We start from the raw sequence: 20,956 nt of genomic DNA, 5'->3' as shown, positions 1-20,956 counted from the left end.
AGAGGTTTAGTGCTTCCTGCAGCCGATTGGTCTGATTGTCCTCTCGTATCACCATGTTGTAGCTACTGCTCGCCACCACAAATATGATAGCAGTCACATCTAAACCAAGAAAAACCCTTCAGTTAATTCCAAACTTCACAGGAAATATCCAGGCATCATGAAGTTCAATAAGAAGCTGCCAGACTTTGAGCTCCCTGCAGAGAACAGGCTGGGATGCTGCTGCTGGCAGCTTTTTAAGTACCAGGAATCAAAAAAGAAAGTGAAAAAACCACTGAAGACCGGCAAGGCAGGCCCCAGAAGAGAAGCTGACAGAAAATGTAGAAAAGAAAGGAACTGAAGCAAGAGAGGGAAACTGAAGAAAGCCAAGAACAGAATTTAAAGAAGATTTAAAATGTGTAAAGAAATTAGAAACCACTGTGAGCTATCAGGAAAGGACAGGGAGGTCCTTGAGGTTTTCCCTCAGGGCAAACAGCACTTTTGATTTGTGTGCAGAGCAGTATAAACAGCAGCAGAGTGCAGTGAATTCATGGTTAACTGCTCTGTGTGTTTTACTGCCCAGAGCCCCAGCTCTTCCCTGGGAGGCATTCCCAGGATCACAGGATCTGTGCCTCCAGCCCCTCACACTGACTTCCAGGCTCATCCTCCTCGGGCACCAGCAGCAGAACAGATGAGTCAGACCATGAGGTAACAGGAAGAGGAAGGAGCAGAGGTAAAACCCAAACAAATCTGTTATTAATAGCACAGAAGAAAATATTGCACAGCCCTTCCACACACACACACAGTGTCCAGGTGACTCTGTGACACAGCTGTAGCAACGTACCATGAATTTCAAGTTGCATTCTGCTTTATTTGTTCCCTAGGATCTCTTTGTAACTTTTCTACAAAAGGTTGGACTTTCTTGTGTAACTTCGTTGCTATTTTTGTTGTCCAAACAACAAAGAAGAGAAAATATTTTCATAATGTCTAGGTTTAAGAAAAACCAGTGTGAAGAAAGATTTCTCAACAGATACAGAGTAAAACAAAGCTGCAATGAAGTTACTGTCACACTTCAGGACAGACACAGAACTGTCTAATTTCAGTCACCTGGGAATGAAACCTGACCTGAACTCATGGGGACACTGGTGTTAAAAGAGACTCCAGCTCCCACCAGATGTGTCCAACCACACAGAGGTTCCATTCTACCTCATTCTGCACTGGGTCAGTGCTGATTCAGAAAAAAGCACCACAACAGAGCCCAGTAGCTGCAATTATACACAAAAAAAATGATAATCTGGTTTTTTACATATAATAATTATCCTATATTTTGTATTTTGCACAGGCACATCCATATGTAAACCTGCACATGGAGGACAGAACATGGCTTGGAATTTACACTCTCACAGCTGGCAAATAATGCAAAAAGCCACCTCCAAAAATACCTAACTGAAGAGTTGGAAGCCAAAAAAAAATGGACAAGCTGAAGTTATCATACTCAAATTGCTCTCCACCTGCATTCTCCTTGAAGATCATCTATGCACTTACAGGAGTTCACATGTCAAGAAAAACTCAACCCTGTACGACTGTTAGATAACTCCTTATGGAGCTACATGGAAAGATGATGGATTTCACAGAGAGAAAGTGAAGATTAGGCACTACAATTCTGCAGAGAACTATTTTATAAATCCAACAGAAATTCTAGTCCTACCATTAAAACACTGGATCCATTTTCGGCGTTCATCTCGTTGCCCTCCAACATCAAACATACTGAGAAAAAAACATAAATCCAGTCAGTCAGAGCCATTTTGTGCTGAGATTTTTGTTTATGTCTGCATGCAAATAGAACAGGTAAGAAACTTTAGGACTTTTCATCACAGAAGTTAGAGAGAATCTTGGATGACAAGAACCTGAGCAGGTGAACAGTCCATGAACACATCCATGCAGAGAAAACAGATTTAAAACATTTCTATCATTTAAAATAAAGCAGAAATTGCACACCAATTTGCATTTCATTTTCAAGCCAGACTACTAAATTAAAAAAAACATAAAATATTTCCTTTCTATTAAACACCAATACTTGAGAAATACAGTAGGCTCAATGAATATATGGTAGGCTCTCCTCCCAGTTTACCTTGGATTTTATCTGTGTTGTATTAAAAAAATGTAAAAACATAAAAAATAAAGAATTATACTTACTGAAAATTTACTTTATCCACCTGAAACTTGGTTTCAAAAATTCCTGATGTTAAAACTCTGCATCTGAGAAGATCCTAAAGCATAAAAGGAAATGCATTGATTCAACACAGATACGTGGTGAGTTTCCATATACCCAGCAATGGAAATAAACCCTTTTTTTGTAGCACCCCTGATGCTGTACTACAGCACCAGGGAACAGCACTGGAGTGTTCAGAAGTAAGATGGAAATATTGCAAGTGAAGTAATCTTGTACATCATTTATGTGTATAACAGAATCCAAAGGACAAAGCCATTTTTACTGGAATACTAAATATGTACTGTGCATGGCAATCAATACCTGAAATGGCAATTAGAAAATGAATTAATTCCCCCCAAGGATGGAGGGGGCAGATCAATTGTGTCATTTCCTCCCAAAGCTCCACGTACCTGGTCAGACGGGGTGTACTCGTTCTGTTTGACTATGTCAATCTTGTCTAGAAAACTGGGGAGAGGAAAGAAAAAAGAGAAACTTGTCACTCAAAGCAGAGAAACTCTCTGATGCTTTAACACCTGACAGCTCCCAGGTAAATCTGGGTGCATTTTAACCCTCCCAGGCTCATGAAAGGATGACAAATCCCACCCTGGAATGGCTCAGTTTGGGTTCTTGTCCTCAGGAGCAGAGCTGCCTGCAGCAGCCGGCAGAGGGCTGAGAGCAGGGCCATGAATCCAGCTGGGAATCTCATCCAGCCCCTCCACAAACACACCAGGAGTTTAATTTAGGTCATTTATTCACCAGGATCCCACGACAGAACCTGCTACTATTCACGGGAAAGCAATGACTCAAGCAAATTGCCCACATGTACTTCCCCTGAAAGTCAAATGAGTATTTTTAAACAACTTATCAACTCTATAGTTCTTTAGATAAATGAAAGCCCTAAACCAATTTCAGTACAAGTTCATTTCAGTGAGAGGGGACACTGATTTTTCTGTCAGCTGCCGTATCAGAGTTTCAGTGACTCTCTGGAGCAGCAGCAGTAGTTGGCTAAATGGGTAATAAGAGATATATTTAGCTCAAATTCATTAGGCATTACCTACAGAGTATTTAATTTTTTTTTTCCAATTAACTATAACCTCATAATTATCTTTCACTTCAACTCAAAGAGCAAAAATCTCAAGGAATCAGTTAATTCTGCTTTATTGTGGTGCAAACCAGCAGCTCAGGATGCAGATTTTATGGTGTTTGCCCCCAGTCCCAGGGCTGGTGCCCCCTTGCTCAGCCCCTTCCACTTCAGCAGTGCCTTTCCCCCCTAACATTAATGATTAATCAGCCTTTAAACCAATAGGCTTTGAGCTCCCTTTGAAATTCCTCTGCATGAATTGTTTTCTCTCTGAAGCAGAAATCACAAAGGGAAGGTGAGTTTTCCCTGCCTCCTTTAATGTGCCAACAACAGTCACAGCTTCAACAGGGAAAAGGGAGCCTTGTCTCAGATTTACAAATCAAAACCCCAAAAAACTCCCAGTAAAGCCACCACACAACTCAGCCCCAAATTACTTCCTTAAACACCTAATTAAGAGCAGGGAAAGGGGAAAATATAATCCTATTTTTGACAACTGCTTCAATGCAATGCCCTTTCCATCAGGAATTAGATGGTCTTGCTTCAGAGACACACGAAAATTAATTTTTGTTGAGGCTGAATTACAGAATTCTAAACATATTAAATTGTACCTTGAGTTAACATGCTACAAAACCACGTGAGACAGAGTGCAAAGATCAATTTCCATCGTGGCCACAGGCACACAAGGGTGAAGTGGTGACAAACTGTGCTCTGCAGTTTGCAAGCTGGATTTTTTCCACCTATCTTCCAAGCTGTTAAGTAATTTTTTTCTTCCTTTTTTTTTAAAAAAAAACCAAAGGGAAGAAATAAAACTCTCTGTTCAGTACACAGAGGATGTTCAAAGTGTACAGCAGCCGTGAGTTCCAGGTAGCACGAGTGTTTCCATCCCAGAACAGTTTCAGAATCACGTGGCAATTTCACAAGTTGGAGGATGCTTGAAAAATGTTCCGAACAGAACATCAAGATACAAAGGTGATTACTGCAATTATTTCGTTTTTCTGTATGAATTTATCCAAGCAGAACATTTTATGCTGGGTTCCACGAGAGGTGGGTTTTTGGTTTTGTTTTGGGTTTTGGGGGGGTGGTTTTTTGGTTTTGTTTTGTTTTATTTTTAAACACTCTGCTAATCAGCTTAATGGATTTTGGAAACTGAAAATTAGAAAATAACAACAAGATATTGCTAAAACCTGGAACTGAAAGTACAAACCTCTTACTGTTGTTTATGCAGACTATTTTTAGGCCTATGATTTCCTTGAAAAACATCAGCCACATAGGAGCAGTAGTACTGTACTTGAGATGAATTCCAGCAGCAATGCTCGTGCCAGGTAAAACAAGTTCGAATGGAATAAACATTTCTTCTTCCCCCCCAAAACAAGCTCCAGCATTCAGCAACATCTGATACTCCTAACAATGCTCCTTGGAGAAGGAAGTCTTTCCCTGTGTGACAGTCACCAAAACCCCTCCTGCTTCCAGGGCATTTTAGGGAAAAGGGAGCACAGGATCTGTTCGTGAAGATTTCCCCCTGTGCCTTTCATGGAAGTTTGCTCCAGCAGCTTTAGAAAGGGCTAAAGACATTAAAAAACAGTTTGATTTTTTGCTCACATGTAAAGAAAGGGGATTGTTCTTTTGGTTGGTCAATGCAAAAATAAATGTGAGGAGAAAAGGAGAGCAGAAATTTGATCTGCTCTGATACACACCTAAATTAAGGAGCAACAGCAGGAGCATGAAAGTTCAGAAAAGATCAATACACTGTGTTCAGAGACTTCTCAGTCAATGCTAGTCAAAACCAAACAATTTATCCAGTAAATTAAACTAATAATCCAGTTAGATGAGAACAAAGCCCAACTCAAAATAAACACAAATTCACCATCATTAATTTCTATTTTTAATTCTTTCTATGCTCTACCCAAAACATAAGTGAGGCCACTTGAGTACTACTTTGTGTGCAGAATTCACTGCTGTGAGAGATTGTTCTAAGCCTACTGGAGACGTGCCCACCATCTACTGTGTCAGCAGTGAACTTACAGGGAGAAACAGAAGTGACCTTGATGAAATAATTCACATAAAACTGTCAAACCACAAAACCAAATTTTATACTGCGAGCAAGCCTTGAACTGAGTTACAAAGTTAGTGTTTTTTGTTCTGTAAAAATCTTCCCAGAGATTATATGGAAAAGCTATTTTCCAGAAAGCAAATAATTCATTCAGCATTGCTGCCAATTCTCACTTTGGGCCACATTCTGGACATGACTAAATAACAGGAACAGCTACTGCTCTGCAAAATTCTGTCACGTAGTAAGAGGCTCTTTTGCCTGTGTTATAAAACACTGGTACTGCTCTGACACATGCTAACAAAAAAAACCTCAAAAGATTTCAGGTTATTTGTAGTCAGCAACACTGACAGGAAGCATCTCTAGGACAGCACCAGTTGTGTCTGTGAGATATTAAAATGAAAGGTATTAACAAAAAATTAAAACAATCTGAAATAAAAAAAATATGCTGCATATTTGTGTCCCTTTTTTAGCTTAGGGAAGGAAAAGCACACGAGGTGTTCAAAGCAGGTCTTTGTGACGAATAAAGCCTATTTAATTTTAAGGGTGCACTCAGGAGGCAGATTCCCAGAGAGAACTACACACAGGCTTTCCTTTGCTCCAGCAGGTCTAAGTAATTAATCCATACATGTATCCTCAATTCTTTCCAAGTTTTAACAAACCCTACTATGTTCAAACCATGTCCCAATGTTCAGATGAAGACATCTGCCAGTACCTGATTTATTCTGGAGTTCTTTCATCCCCAGAGAGCTGCTTTATCCCTATGAGGAGGGAATTTCCTGAATGAACAGTGCTGCTGCCAGACAAAGGAGTGCAGCTTGTTTTCCCTGCTGGAAAGGTGTGTAACACACGAAAGCTCCCAGCTCAGAACCTGCACAGCTCCACTGGCTGGGGAGGGGAGCTCAGGCTGCCTTTCCTCGAGCATTTCCTGACATCCTTCTCAATAAACAGCAACTGAAATGTTACTCTCTGTCATCTGATGAAATGGTTGGCAGACAGCAATATTTTTTTTTCTGCTTTGTGAAGAAGAGCTTTTGTTTTCAGCCTAGAACAACACTGGGAAGGTGTCTTCAAACTGACAACACAACTATATTTGAAGAACTTTATTTCCATCAGGTTTTTTTTTTTTCTGGTCAAGTCATAACTTGAATTTGCATGTAAAATATCTCCCTTAAAAGACACAATAAGATCTCATCTTCAGTGTCAGCAAGATACTCATGAAATCAAGGTTTCAATCCCAACTAAAGACAACATTTGCTTATAACTTATAAACCTCAACAGTAGCAGAGAAACTCTGTGAAGTTCCTTGCCTCTGAAATCCTGGAGGTATTTTACAGACAGTAAATCAGACTTCCAGCTCCTGCCTGCCTTGACTGAGGCTGCATTTCCTGCCTCCACCATCACACCCCTAAATGCACACATGGCATTAACCCTATTTTAAAGACAGGCACACTGAGCACTTAATTGCCCCAATTGTCCCTTGAGTCAGTGGAAATGATTTTTTATTTCCACTGAGTCATGTGTTTCTACCAAGATAATACCAAGAACCCACCAGAATATTACTAAGAATATCAAGATTTTACTAAGAATTACACTGGCATTTCCCCTGACCACCTCTAAAACAATCTTTCCAATTCTATGACCAGAAGGAAATTAATATTTTTTTACTGATCACCCTAAAGACCAAACTGCAAATGCTCAGCGGATTTTTATTTATCTGCAACCTATCAGAACTACAAAGTACTACTTAAAGTAGTTTTGAGCTGAAATTTAACTCAATATTAACTGTTTATTGTAAACTAGAGTGCATTTTTTATTTTTCAGAACAGACCATGTTTTACTTCTGCTTTCCTGCCTTTTTAGTCTTGCCATAATCCGTTATGTTATTCAGAAAAGCTTTCTAAAAGCTCTGCAGTAAACTATTTGGTAAATTCTTTCTTCAGCTATGCTGTCTATGCTGAGCCAGAGACATAGGACGAGTACAAAGTATAAAACTCCCTTTTAAAAGGGTATTTGTGTGTGAATTAATTGACTGTCCCTCAACTCTGTCCCCTTCTGCTGCTCAGAGCAAGCAGGGGTGGGGAGAGGAGGGAATCCTGTTCCTCAAACTGGTGATAAAGATTTCAGCTCATTTATTTTGCAAGAGGAGCAGAATGGCAGGCAAAGTTACAGGAATGATGCAAATAAAACAAGCAAATGTTCAATCTGGTATTTATAGTGTACTGCAAACATGGACAGCATGTGAAACCAAACTTGTCTGGTTTTTCCTCAGATGTAAGTTAAAAATCAAAGTTGGGACATCAGTAGATTTTGACTGATTTTTTACAGATATATTGGTATTTTCTATTATTTGCAAAGGGGGAGCTTTTACTCCTGAGGTGGTTGCTGAAAACATTACTGGAAAATTAAAAATGCTCAGAAAGGCACAGGTCTTTTTTTCTGCCTAAACAAAACTAGATAAGGAGAGAGAAAAAAATGCCAAAACCTTTGTAATTACTTTAACAACTTCACAGTTAGAAAAGAGAAAAAAACCTTTATAGAGACAGACACGTAGTGACAACACTGTACCAAGTATTATTGGTACAATTAGGAGGGCAGTATATTGCATCTAAAAACATCTATATGATGTTTCTGTAACAACATTCTCCATGTCTGTCCTCACACATAAGGATCCCATTGAAAACCAGATTTATGTTGGAAATGAACCTCGAAATGCAGCTCAAGACATGAACAGAAGTAAACCAAAAACCGACTGTCCAGAAAACTTTCCCAAGAAGCTGCAAGCACTTTTTGATTTCCAGTTTCAACTCAAAGGGTTGTTACGATTTCCTTACAGAAATTCTAAGAAAGGTTTGCAAATAGTCTAAAGCTCAGAATTTAATTATAGATGGTATCGATGCGTACATATCCCAGAAAAGCGATTTTGAGAGTGGCCCCAGCTGTAATTCCAGAAGAACCTCGAGCATTCCAGCCACTTGGAGGCGGAGGGGCACCATGGGTCTAATTTTGAAGCAAATAATGAGAAAGCTGAAAAGTATGACTCCATATATTTGGAATCATCTTGTGGTAATCAAGGTTACAGTTCCTTATATGGCGTGGAGAACATGAAGCACACACAAAAAATAGAGTATTAAAACCGTGGGGTGCAAAGAACTGCGGCTGTCACAAAAGCCAGCAAAGCCCCCTTTAGTTTTGTGCCTCTGTGGAGTTCAAACCTTGCCCTAAAAACGAGGCTGGTTACGCACCCGGCTTCCCAAAAGCCTCATTAAAGCAGCGCAAGCCGCCGGCAGGCATGAATGAATTTCACACAAACCCAGCAGAAGGCAAAGCAGCCCTTCCAAACCCGCCAGCGCTCAAAAAGGGAAATGGGGAAAAGGTAGGAGAAAGAGAAAAATCTATTTAAAGAGGTTGTAGTTGTCTCTCTTTTTTTTTTTTTTTTTTCTTTTTTTCTTCCCCCCTCTCTCTGCCTGTCTAAAGTTAGTCTGGCTTAGAGGATGCACTAACTTTCCCAATCAGTTTTACATTACAGCACAAGTCCAGAAATAGCTCCCAGCCGCCTTGGCCTCTAGCACGGTTGCCATGACAATGGAACCACAGGGCTATAAATAGCTCATCAGCACCAAATCTTGTGAGACACATCTGGAATGGGGCCAGCCCAGCCCCGGCCTGACAAATAAAAATAGGCACAGCCCGTTTCAAAGGCTGCGGAGGTACAATGTGGCTCGGGCTGTGCTGAGCAGGGCAGGGAAACGGGTTTGATTGCTTGTTAGCATGAGATTTATTTGATAGGAGATTGGGAGAGGTATAAAAGTCACTTTATTGCATGCTAAACAGCCAGCCTTTCTCTAAGGTCTATTTTTCTTTCTTTTCCCCACCCGTCTGCAGCACAACCACCCTGCTTTTGAAAGTGTAACAATGCAGCCCTTTGCCCAGGAGACCATTAAAATAAGGAAAAACAGAAGGAAAGAAAAGAGATCTTCAAGTCTTCCCCTCCCAACTATTTCTGTACGTTTTTGGCTCAAGTGCACCGAGTGCTCCTGTGGGTCTGACTGGGATCCTGGCTGGGATCCTGCTGGGCTGGAGCGCTTTGCTCCAGCTAAAATCAGTCCCAGGCTGCTGCCAGCCTCCAGGAGCCTGCTTCCCAAATCCTTGAGCAGGTCTCAGCATCATCCTTTGGACCCTCAGCATGGACAGAACCAGAGTCACATCCCATTAACCCATCCCATCATCCCATTCCATCCCTATTCCCATTCCATTATCCCATTCTATTATCCCATCCCATTATCCCATCCCATTATTACATCCCCATCCCATCCCATCCCCATCCCCATCCCATCCCATCCCATCCCATCCTATCCCCATCCCCATCCCATTATCCCATCATCCCATCCCCATCCCATTATTCCATCCCATCCCATCCCATCCCATCCCATCCCACTCCCCAACAGCTCCGTGCCACCGAGCTGCCTCTGGAGCAAGCATTTTCTTCCACTTAGTGGGTGAGAAATGTTGTATTTTTAGCACAGACTCTTGATCAACCCATTCAATTACATCCAAATTATCTGTGTGGGAACAGAATGTTATGTCAAAAATGTTATTCAGTGTATTTGTCAATATTACCCAACAGAAGCCATTTGTATAATGAGGAGATTCAATATTTTCTCCAGCATAGGAAAGCAGCAGCTCAGGAATCAGACAGAAGTTATGAGATTTTGTTATTTCACAGACACTGGAAGTAGTAAGCCAGCATGATATAACACAGAGAACACCACTCCCAAAATACAAAATCCTAGTTGCTCTATCAAAAACCAATAGAGACTACAGATGGTGATGAAGAAACTGCAACTATAATAAGCATTAACTCACAGTAAAATATCTTCTGTCTGCCAAAAAGGCACGCACTCCACACAAGCTGCACCATCAGCCCACAGGATTCCTTTAGGTCCCTACATGGATATTTTCATTGCTAAAAATTGTAGAGTTACTTCCACCCAGGCTTTGCGCTCTATGTAAACTCCCCTCCCCTGCTTTCACCACATTCAGTTTTGCTCCCCTGCCATCTGAACAATGTACACCTCAGGAACAGCAATTTGCACAGAAGGATTTTGGATAATGTACTTTAAAACATGCAATATAGGATTTACTGGTTTTTATAAAGATACTTCAGGTTAGTCTAAGAGCCTATCATCAGCTGCAAGTTTTGATTTAAATCATATAAAGAAGATTTTTTTTCTTTTCCTTCCTTAAGAAGGCAACTCATACATCACTACAAGGTAGCCCTTTCTGGCCCACATAAGGAACAAACTTCCCCATTTTGTCTGGGACAAAGATGAGGGATAATGGAATACCCTTTCGTTGTGTTTCAACCAAGTATTTTTATTAATCTTGTCCTCATGGTCTGTAGCTCCCTCCAGTGCCATCAAACCACTAGAATAGATTTCAGCTGATAAAGACCAGCACGTATCTATAATTTTTAAAGCTTCATTATTATGACAGGACATCACTAATAAATAAAAAATCATGTTAACAATTTAAAATATTAATAAAAGTGAATTCAGATGATAAAATAATTAACTGGCTTAATACTCCATACTAGTTCCCCTAAACTGAAGAAACAGAGCTGTCTGCAAAATCAGAGAAAATAAGTGTTCAGGCAGTTCCCACATTTTTTCAGCTTGTTTGGGGCTTGTAAACCTAAACCTAAACAGGGAGAACACAGAACCAGGCACTTCCCCAGTTACTGCTGGAAAAAATGGGCACCATCATTTGTAACAGGAGTTTTAGGGACAAGGCTAGGTGGAGCTGATAGGACCTCACGTGACAGAAAAGGAATTTTGAACCAAGACCGAGTTTCCGCAGGAATTAAGGAAGCAGCGATAGCTCAGGGAAGGAATCAGGCCCCAGATGAGCCCAAAACAATGGGAAGACAAAACCTCTGCTGGGGTCTGAGCAGGGTGGTGAGGGAGGACTTCACCTCCCTGCTAAAATACTCTTGTACAGAGATCTTCAGAAAAATAGTTTGCGTATATTTAGACGCAAGATATAAACCCAGTGCTGGAATTTTGTCTGCTTAGGCACCATCGCATGTGAGATTTTTGTTCATACTTTAGGAAGTTGGTTTCTCTGGGAAAAAGGCAGTAATTCTGACTCTGCTGCTGCTCACAGGACACTGAAATGTTCATTTCTGTCCCATGCTGCTGCGGGCAGGGGTTGGAAGGGGCTCGGTGTCTCCACAGCACCGAGTACCTGTCAATACCTGCTGGGCTGACAGTCCCACACCTCCCAGCAGATCACATTTCAGCTTCTGCTTTCCCCAGAGGAATGTGCCTTCCCTCCCTCCTCCTTGATTAAACTGCTTTCAACTCAGCAAAAACAACTCCAGGCCTCTGTAAAAGCAGAGGCACAAGCTGGCACCTGGAGCTGCGAGCATCTGTAGAGAGCACACCTCTCATGTGTGCTCATGTGTTTTGGAAGTGAGTTGTAATAATAAAGTTATTATCCTTTTTCTTGAAAACATTTGCTTGATCATGAAACTTAATACCAGGCATATTTAAAAAATAGAATTTTAAACCAGGCAAATGATACAGAGCTGCAACACCATTATATACTGTGGATTTTGAGCAGTGCAGGGACACACATCTTTGGCTAAATGAAAAGCAAATACTCGGTTCTGTGTTCTGCCATACAACAAAATGAAGAAGTCAAGTTTAAGTGCTTGTCTGTCCCTGGCACACATTACACTGAGGCAGATAAAAGGAGCAAGAAATCAAGCTTGAAGCTAAAATCAAAGGCAAATAATAAAGGTGACCACACTGCTGTGGAAAAGCCATTCGCAGGAGTCACCACAGTTCTGCAACAGTGCAGCCTCTTTCATTCCAGTGAAAAACCCTGCAGTCATCCAGTTTCACGGTTCTGCTTTTTGCAGTGTGTTTTGCTACTCTTAGAAGGAAAATCCAATATAGACCCTCCATCTTTGCTTACTCACGTGCTTGTGACAACATCAGCCCACAGCCACTGAGTGTGCAGTGTTTCCACAAACTGCATTTGGGTATTCAGTGCTTTTAAGCCTGCAATTAAAATCGACACCTTGCAGAGTAATGTGGCTTTACAAAGACTCATAAACAGCCCTAATTTAACAAGAGACATGACAAGCCATTTTAAAATCTTTTAAATAAAATATTTTTACCCTTCCCACTCTCTTTCCCACTGACCTAACTTGACTCAACTCACTCTGAAGCAGAATTTAAATCATTATAAAACTATGAACTTTAAATCTCACCTCTCAAAAGACACAGCTGGCTATAAAAGACCTTAAAATAGTACTAAAAGCTCTAGTCATTCAAATGTCTGTAAAACACAGTAGGACAGTTTGTATTTACAAAACATAGTCTAACATTTGCAAAATGTGTTTTTTCATGCGGACTGTTCTAAGCTTTTAGTGCTGGAGTCACAGAGAATTTAGAATGAAGTGTGCACAGGAAAAGTAAAATCCCTGACAAGGCACAACCTCCGCCTGTTTCCTCTCTCAGCCAGGAGTCACGTCTGGGCTCAGGGAGGTTTTCCATGGCAGTCCCTGACTCACAGAGGAGCAGAGAGGAGCTGCAAAACACGGAATCCAGACAGGACTGGAGCGAGGGGTGTGGGTGAGGGATGGGGAAATTTTGGTACAACTCTTTAAAATCCCTTATTCTCTAATTAGCTTGTTTTGTAATGTTAAAATGAAGAAGTCATTCAGCTGATTATTTCTTTTGAACTAGCTTTATTGAGTCTATTTATTACCTATATAAAAGTGTTGTAATTACCTGAACAATTACTAAATGTATTATTCACAGAACATAATTGTTTCAGCATTACAACCCCAAAAGCCCTCAGCAGCAGAAGGCACAGCTCTATCTTGAGGAGGAACCTGATACTCAAAAGAATTAAGACTGAATTAAGATTCGAGAGGTGACACAGACATACCACCCTTCAGCATCCTCACTGGCCTCCTTGTTGGCAGATTTTAGAGACTGGGACAGCCTGGGCAGGGAAATTTCTCCTCCAGCCCCATCCCTCTCTCACAGCTCTCTGTGCTCCCAGGCTGTGCCCTGACCACAAACCACCCTTTGGCAGAGGAGGAGAGAACCTCTGTGCTGAGCTACCCTGGACAAAACTGCTCAACTGAAATCCCTGCCACGTTCTCTGGAAGCCTTACTCCAGTCCCACCTTTCATCCAGGGATGGGGGCAAGCAGAACTAAGGAAGATTCTACCCATTGTCATCGTGAACCAAGTACAAAACACTGCAGTGAGCTCTGCCTGTGCAGGGAGCACAAAACAAGCACCAGGAGGTGGGGAGGAACTTCATCTCAGTGGGCATTGATTCTGAAACTCCAGGGATACTGGTTTATACTTTTTTGGTTTATTATACTGAAAAGGGAGTATCACAGAGCTATGAATAACAACTCATTTTTGCACCAGCAGTTTGTGCACTCCCCACCCCTGTGCACTCAATCACAGCAGGCAGCTGGGAATCCAAGGGAAGGAAAAGCCAACCTGAAGAGACCAAGGTATGAACTAAGTTCCAAAAAAATCCCCAAAATCCACTGGATGACTAAAAGCCATGATTCCAGTAGAAGACACACACATCTTCACCATCTCTTTGTCTGCAGAGGGCAGTGTCTCATGTTTGCCTCTCAAATGGATGAAAACCTAAACCTAAATTACTCATTAACAGATTACAAATCTCCTCCTCTACATGAAAGAAACATTTAAACAGTCTCAGGAGACAAACTGAACTAAAAAAGACACTAAAAACCATGAGTATAATTGCTGCAGTGGGAAAGACAAGAAGGGGTCTAAGATGGTATTTCTCTTCCCCAAATATAGTGCTTACTCCCACATTAACATTTATTAAGCCCCAGCTGGGGCTTTTGGCTGCCCAGTATCCAAGCCTGTTATTTTGCAAAAAGACATAAACCCAGCAAGCCTCTTAGAATGTCTAAAGAAGCACTAAATGATGTGCAGCACCCTTCAGAGTGCAGTCTAGGTTCAAATATATGCCTAAAACTTAGTGCCCATCAGTCACTGGAAATAAATGTGCAATTCAAAGCTGTGCTGGGAAGAAGAGGCATGAGGCAGCTCCAGGGGAACAATCCTGGGCTGGCTCACCTAAGGCTCTGATACCTGCAATTGGCAGCTGTGTGATTCCAGAGTGCTGGAGACAATTCCAGGATTTCCATTTGTTCTGCATTACTATAATTAGAGTTTCCGGATCATGGTTTACACTAAGTACAGCAGCAAAGGCTTCAAGGTGGAAGAGACTCAGATCAGATGGGTCAGGGGAAAGTCTGCAGAGAACACTCCCAGGTTCTGGTAAAAGGGAGGAGTGTTCCTGCATTACCTACCCTGGATCAGGTGCTTATTTATACACACACAGTCTATAAACACCGTAACCATATGTGAAACACAGCTTTTATCACACAACAGCACTTCAACTCCACTTCCTGTCCTCAGCAGCAAATTATTAATTCACCACAAAAAAGGGGTGTCTGAGCACAGCAACTGGTACATTACACAGAAGTTAATAATATGCAGCTACTAAATATAGCCACTCCTGCTTTTCCTCTACATTTTGCTGCCTAAGAGATTTTTGCAGCATCTTGCACACACTGGCTTGCCCTGCACTGATGGTGATGCTCAAAACTAGTGACAGGTGCAGAGCTTTCAAAACAGCACTTCTCCCTCACGCCATCCCACCCACATTCAGCTCCAGCTTGTAAAACTGCAGCTAGCTGCTTTGTAGGAACGCACACGCACAGGAAGTCCAAGGAACAGACTGCCAACAAGCAGATGAGAAAATTAAAAAAGATCTGAGATGCTAATAAACCGTGCCAGAATTACACACTGCATCTAAATACAGGTTTTGAGGGAACATCGCTGGAGTACTTCTGCAGATAAGCATATCCTTCATTTTAATTAAGGAAGAAAATTTCCCTCCTTTGAATGAGCTCACTTCCATTGGAGAGACCTGTTTTATGAACAAATCTTGTGATTTTCTTTAGGTTCTCTGATAAGAAAACAAAGAAATCTTATGGTAAGAAATCTTTGTTTAAAGATAACAGAGTAGGGAAGGAAAAAGAACCTTAAGGTCTATATAACTGACATTTGGGTCACCGACTTTCTTGGTTGTGGCTCCAAACATCAAGTCTTTAAACAAACCCCACAAGCCCCACACTGCTCTGCAGCAGAATTTCCTCCTGTACCTACATTAATTTTTCATCAGCACAAACTGCAGATATTCAGTGGAGTTACAGTCAAAAGGCATCCTAAGAAAAAAAAAATCTTTGACTAACATCACAGTCAAAAAATGCAACTTTTTAAAAGCTGCCTGGACACAACCCTGAGTAGGGTGCTGGAGGGGAGGTGGGACTAGATGGCCTCAGTGGTTCCTTCCAACCAGAGCCTTCTGTCTGATCCAGTCATTATTGGTTTCCAAGAAAGTATGCAGGGAAACTGCTGTACATTTATATAGACAGACTTAACTATGCAGAGAAAAATCAGCTTTCTGCATGTCCACCATTAATTCATTATGATGCCTTGTGGATGTCAGGAATCAATGTGAAACAGTTCAGAACTTTAAAAAAAATGTTGCTTAAACAGGGACATTGCAACCTGATTCACCCTGTAAACCACGTATGGATAAAAGCAGCATGTGCTTGTACAGATTCTGGTAATTACAGAGGTTTGTTTCAAAAAAACACCGTGTTTCACACAATATAAACACGGTAATTGTCACATTATCTCACAATCTACATTGTGATTTCAATTATGCACAACAAAGGGACTGCTCATGAGAACCAAACTGAGAGAGTAAATCACACCCCTCATAATAATAGTAACAAACCTGTGTTCATTAGTGTTTGTTTGTTTTTAAAAGGTATTTGTTCAACTACTACAAACATTTCTTGCAGACTGGTGGAAAAGAAAAATGCACTGGGTGCGGCGTCAATCTTTCATTTTTTAAGACTTGTCTTAAGGGAAATCAGTCTCATATTCTTCACAGCCACGTGACTTTATCAAAAAACCACAGTGCACAATTTTGGCATAATTAGCAGGACCTTCTGAAATACAGCCCAGAAGAAAGCTCTGAGGGGAACAAACACATTTCACATCATTAGGGAAAGCTAGAGCTGAAATGGAGGTACCAGCCTCTGCACACAACAGCAGAAATCCCACCTATTTTTAGTTCACAATTCCAATAAGAAAACAGCTGGGAGTCTAATGAAATTATCTTGGTGACAAATTTAATGGACTGAACACTAAAGTTACTATTTTTAAGTAAAGGTCCCAATTATCCTCCAAAACAAGAAGCAATTAAGCAGCAGTGGAGCTCCAGCTTCCCAAGCGTCTGCAAGGCTCAGCTCCAATCAGATTGAAACTGGGAAATGGCTCAACACCTTTCTGGTCCTAAAAGTTGGTTGAGGGCCAGGCTTGGGGTTTGGTTGGGTTTTTTTTTAGTCTAATGAAAGCAGCTCTGCTTTGACCTGTCCAGTCCTGCCTGAGCTGGGTGCAGCTGCACGGTTCACACCGCGCCCGAGGAACGGAGGGGAGGGGAGGGAAGGGAAAGGGAGCAGGGATGGTCTGCAGAGAGCTGGGGAGAGCCCAAAATGATAACACACTGCTTGGATCACAGAGCAGCTCAGCTCCCTGGGAGAGAGATGGACAGGGAAGTGCTCCAGGAGCAATGGAGAAGGGCCAAGGATCCCACCTAGCAAAGAGCTTTGAGAGGAATTCTGGTATTTTCAAATTTACTGAAACAGTCACATTAATCACAATAAAGCAAGTTATAATCTGACATGCTCTTCTCAAAAAAGCTTTTTAAAACTGGCTATTTCAATTATTGTTTCCCTTGGTAACACACTGTGGCACTAATGAGTCTCTTGCACTTGTAACCTCACATAAAACTATTCCACACTTCATCCACACTTTACTTTTGAAACAAATTTTGAACAACAGGGGTAGAGAATTAGAGCTAGCATTGAAAATACACAGATAATGTACTAATACCTGCATTTAAATGAGACAGGGCAACATCCTAGAGCCTGGAATGCCCATTTGGGGAATGCATGGCAAAACAAGCGATCTCTAAATCCATCCTCTCACCCCTTCCACCAAAACAGTTCATCGTGAGATTTGAGTTCAAAAGTCTTGATGACAAGATCTTGAGCAAGATTCTTGATGACATCACAATGCTTTTGGCATTAGAACCATGAAAGATCGATCATCCTTCATTCAAATGACTTCACTTGAAACCTTTCACTATCCAAAATCACCCAAGGGTTTTTGCAGGTGTGAGCTTTTTAATCCTGTTGAAAACATCAGTTTACAAATGGGGAAACTTTGTTTCACCCAAGTTTGGGCTTGGTTAACAAAATGTGTGTATCCTAAAGCAGTTCAGCTCCCTGGGACTGAGGTGAACAAGGAATCCTCCAGAATAAACAAGAAGCCATTCCAGCCAGGGAAGAAAGGGAGCCTGCACACCTTAACTGCAAACTCTGCTCTTCTTTATGGCACACACAGGGAGAGCTAATGAAAACACTAAAATAAAACAACAATCAGGAGGCTCAGTCTTGAGACTCAGTTTGATGAACATCCAGAGAACAGCCACACTTTATGAAGCTGTGTAAGAAAATTGTTTCATCAGACACAAAGCTTCACAGTCCCTTCACACACCTCTGATCCTGTAACATTATAAATGTGCAACTGAAGTCCCTCTTAGATACCTTAACAGCAGAAGTGATGGGCAGTGTGGCCCTCAGAAAATCTGCAAGTATTACCAATATAACAATAAACAAACAAACAAGGCAGATTTTCAGTTGTGGGAATTTTGAATGTATATTGCTGATTTCATTCATTTACAAAAATGACTTGGGGTTCAGAAGGATCTTTTTTTTTGAAAAACACAAATCTCTCAGCCAAGATTGGATGACCCAGGCTGGATGTGACTCCTGCCAGCACCACACTCCTTCAGCAGCCCAGGAGTCAAGGCTCCTTCCCTCCCCCAGGCTTCCTAAAAATAGTCTTTTGCCAGTTTTTCCTTTACATGAACCCTCTGGGGGAAGGGGAACCTTGCAGAGTACCCAAGGCACTCACTGAAAATTTACTGGGCAGCCAACATGTTTAAGTGTAAATTATCATCCTGACACTGAAACCCCTCACTCCCATAATGAACACATCACAATTTAGCTTTATTGGTGCATATCCTTCCCAGAGACTTAATTAGTGCACCACAATACAGGTAGAGTTAACACAGATTTATATTTAACTACAACAACTAATTTTAACATGTTTCAGCTATAAAATCAATTATAATATACTAGAGAGTAATCAGTTCAAAATCACAAAGTCTATCAATGACATCCCAATACAAAATTACTCTAAATCACATGTAAAATTAGCCAGTAATTTCTTCCAGTTTATTTAGAACTTAGTCACATACTAAAAATACTGTATTTAACGTTACTTAAGCTCAGCTTTGGTTTGAGAGCTTCTTCGCCTAATATGAGCTTAATCTACTTTTTAATTTTCAGCCTGCCCTTCCTGAAGTCAGGATTTTATTGCCATGTTCTCTGCATGCAAGCACATGGTCTCAATAAACTTTTGAGCCTGCTGGTAAATTTATTCCAAATGTCCTCCAGACATCTTTGTCAGTGGTCTCTAAAAAACAGTAACTTCAGCAATACCTGTGATTGCAGGCAAGCACCCAGACAAAAGACATTTAAATTGAAGTCCCCAGTGAAGGAAAAGCTTTGGCAGACCACCAAACAGGAGAGTTCACAGAAGAGGAAAAGAAGGGGAGAACGTGCAGGTCAGCAGCATCCAGGGCTCCCTCCCCCCAGGACTGGCAGTGATGTATCTGCAGTGCTTCAGCCCAGGGAATAATTGGGAATCGAACCCAGTGCTTTCATATTGCACCAGCAAATGTGGCCTCATTTCATCCTTGGAGCAGCAATCTTCTTGCTTTCCATCTTTTGGAACATGGTTGTTTTTACTTCCTTTTTTAAAGCAAGTTTTTAATAAGGTTTTACATTAGTTTTTTTGGTCTTAAAAGTATTCTTCTAATTGTCATCCTGTAATCTTGAGATGTTCCTTTCCTGCAGCAATGCAGTTGAGCCATGAGAGCTCTCATAAAACCCTCCTGTGCTCCAAAAGCTGCTGTGCCTGCTCACGGGGAACACCAGAAACAGCAGCTCCCAAGGTCAGGCAAAACGCTCCAGCACCCACCCACCCAACCCATCCAGGTGAATGAACTGCAAAATCCTAAAAACATTGGTCACAGCTGCTTCAGGAGCACCAGGGATGCACATCATTCCTGCAGCAGCAGAATTTTCTGTGGCTTCCCCCCAGCCAGTCCAGCCCTGCATCCCACATCAGCTCCCAGCCCTCCAGCACTGAATCCACCCAGGAACGATGCTCTGGCCTCACAGGGGCCGTGCAGAAATGATGCAACCAGTGCCACGCTCTTCCTCGCTTCCTCAATGTTTATTTATAGCTTGCCCTGTATTTTGTGCCTGCAGATCTTCCTCCTGGCAGGAGGGATTCCTAGGGAAGGCTGCTCCAGCCCCTGTGGAAGTCTTTTATTCTGCTTGTTTCTGTCTCACACTGAACTGTTTTGTTTGAATCAAAACTAACCTCACTCTGTTTGCACAAAGGGACCTTGCAAGAGCCTGGGAGGGGCAGTGAAAATTCATTTTCAGGAACTACTATGAGTTCTAAGAGTTGCTTGGATTGATTCTCACCATTTGACAGCTACAGGGTTTCACCAATAAGGCAATCCAACACTGCTGTATCATTAAGCCAATACTCAAAAGTCAAGATGTCATTTGCTCTGCTTTGTAATAACCTTATGGGAATTTTATGGTAAAACTGAGCATATTTTTATATAAATTTTTATATTTATATAGTATATTAAAATATATATTTTAATATTTATATTAATGGGTAAAACTTAAAAAAAATACAGAAGTCTAGTACATGTGAGGTGCATGATAAACTTACAGAGTTTACAATTCCTCCTTATTTAACTTCTCACCCTAATTCATTCTGACCAATTCATTTATGACATTCATTCATTCCCAGTTCAGACTGACCACTACCTGTCCTCACAAAAACCAGAGAACTGAAGGATTACTGTGTACACAACAATCTACTATTTTACTCACTGCAATTTTCTCAAAACATTTAAGCAATGCCATTACAGAAGTTTCACCTGTAGTAAACTGTAACTTTTAGGGTGAATTTGTCGCACTTTCCTTACCAGAAAAAAGGTATCTTTTCTGCCTGGTGAAAATAAGATTAAAAATACAGAAAAAAAAGGAGTATCATTGCAAGATCCATGCACAGCAAAGCCAAACCCAAGGATGTGGAGCTTTCAGGATTTCTGTAGCTTTGCCAAGTGCCTGACTCTCAGCACGTGTCCAAGCCCATCAAACACAGGGTCTGTCCCCGGTGAGAGCACCAAGGGTGTGCTCAGCTCTGCCCCACACGGGGCTCACTGCCCTGCTGAGATCCCCTGGCTCCAGGAATGTGGAGCATCCCTGTCTGACATCCCTGGCAGGATGAAAGTGCCCAGCAGAGCACCAGGGAATTCACACTATCAGA

At 41.4% G+C, this 20,956-nt stretch overlaps 1 protein-coding gene across 2 annotated transcripts in view; it reads right to left on the bottom strand.

The window, feature by feature from the left end:
* Window positions 1–20,956, bottom strand: part of GNAS (GNAS complex locus) — a 132,650-nt gene that overhangs the window by 7,976 nt on the left and 103,718 nt on the right. For both annotated transcript variants that reach the window (XM_033074741.2, XM_033074742.2), the window contains exons 6-9: window positions 2,599–2,653; window positions 2,173–2,246; window positions 1,685–1,743; window positions 1–99 (exon numbers count right to left, since the gene is read on the bottom strand). The exon at window positions 1–99 is cut by the window's left edge and continues 22 nt beyond it. In XM_033074741.2, the coding sequence (XP_032930632.1) occupies window positions 1–99; window positions 1,685–1,743; window positions 2,173–2,246; window positions 2,599–2,653 (287 nt within the window). The remainder of the gene's footprint in view (window positions 100–1,684; window positions 1,744–2,172; window positions 2,247–2,598; window positions 2,654–20,956) is intronic.

The sequence above is a fragment of the Catharus ustulatus genome, chromosome 17, assembly GCF_009819885.2.
Source record: "Catharus ustulatus isolate bCatUst1 chromosome 17, bCatUst1.pri.v2, whole genome shotgun sequence".
In the NCBI taxonomy this organism is placed as follows: domain Eukaryota; kingdom Metazoa; phylum Chordata; class Aves; order Passeriformes; family Turdidae; genus Catharus; species Catharus ustulatus.
This window is presented reverse-complemented; position numbering and strand designations above follow the sequence as displayed.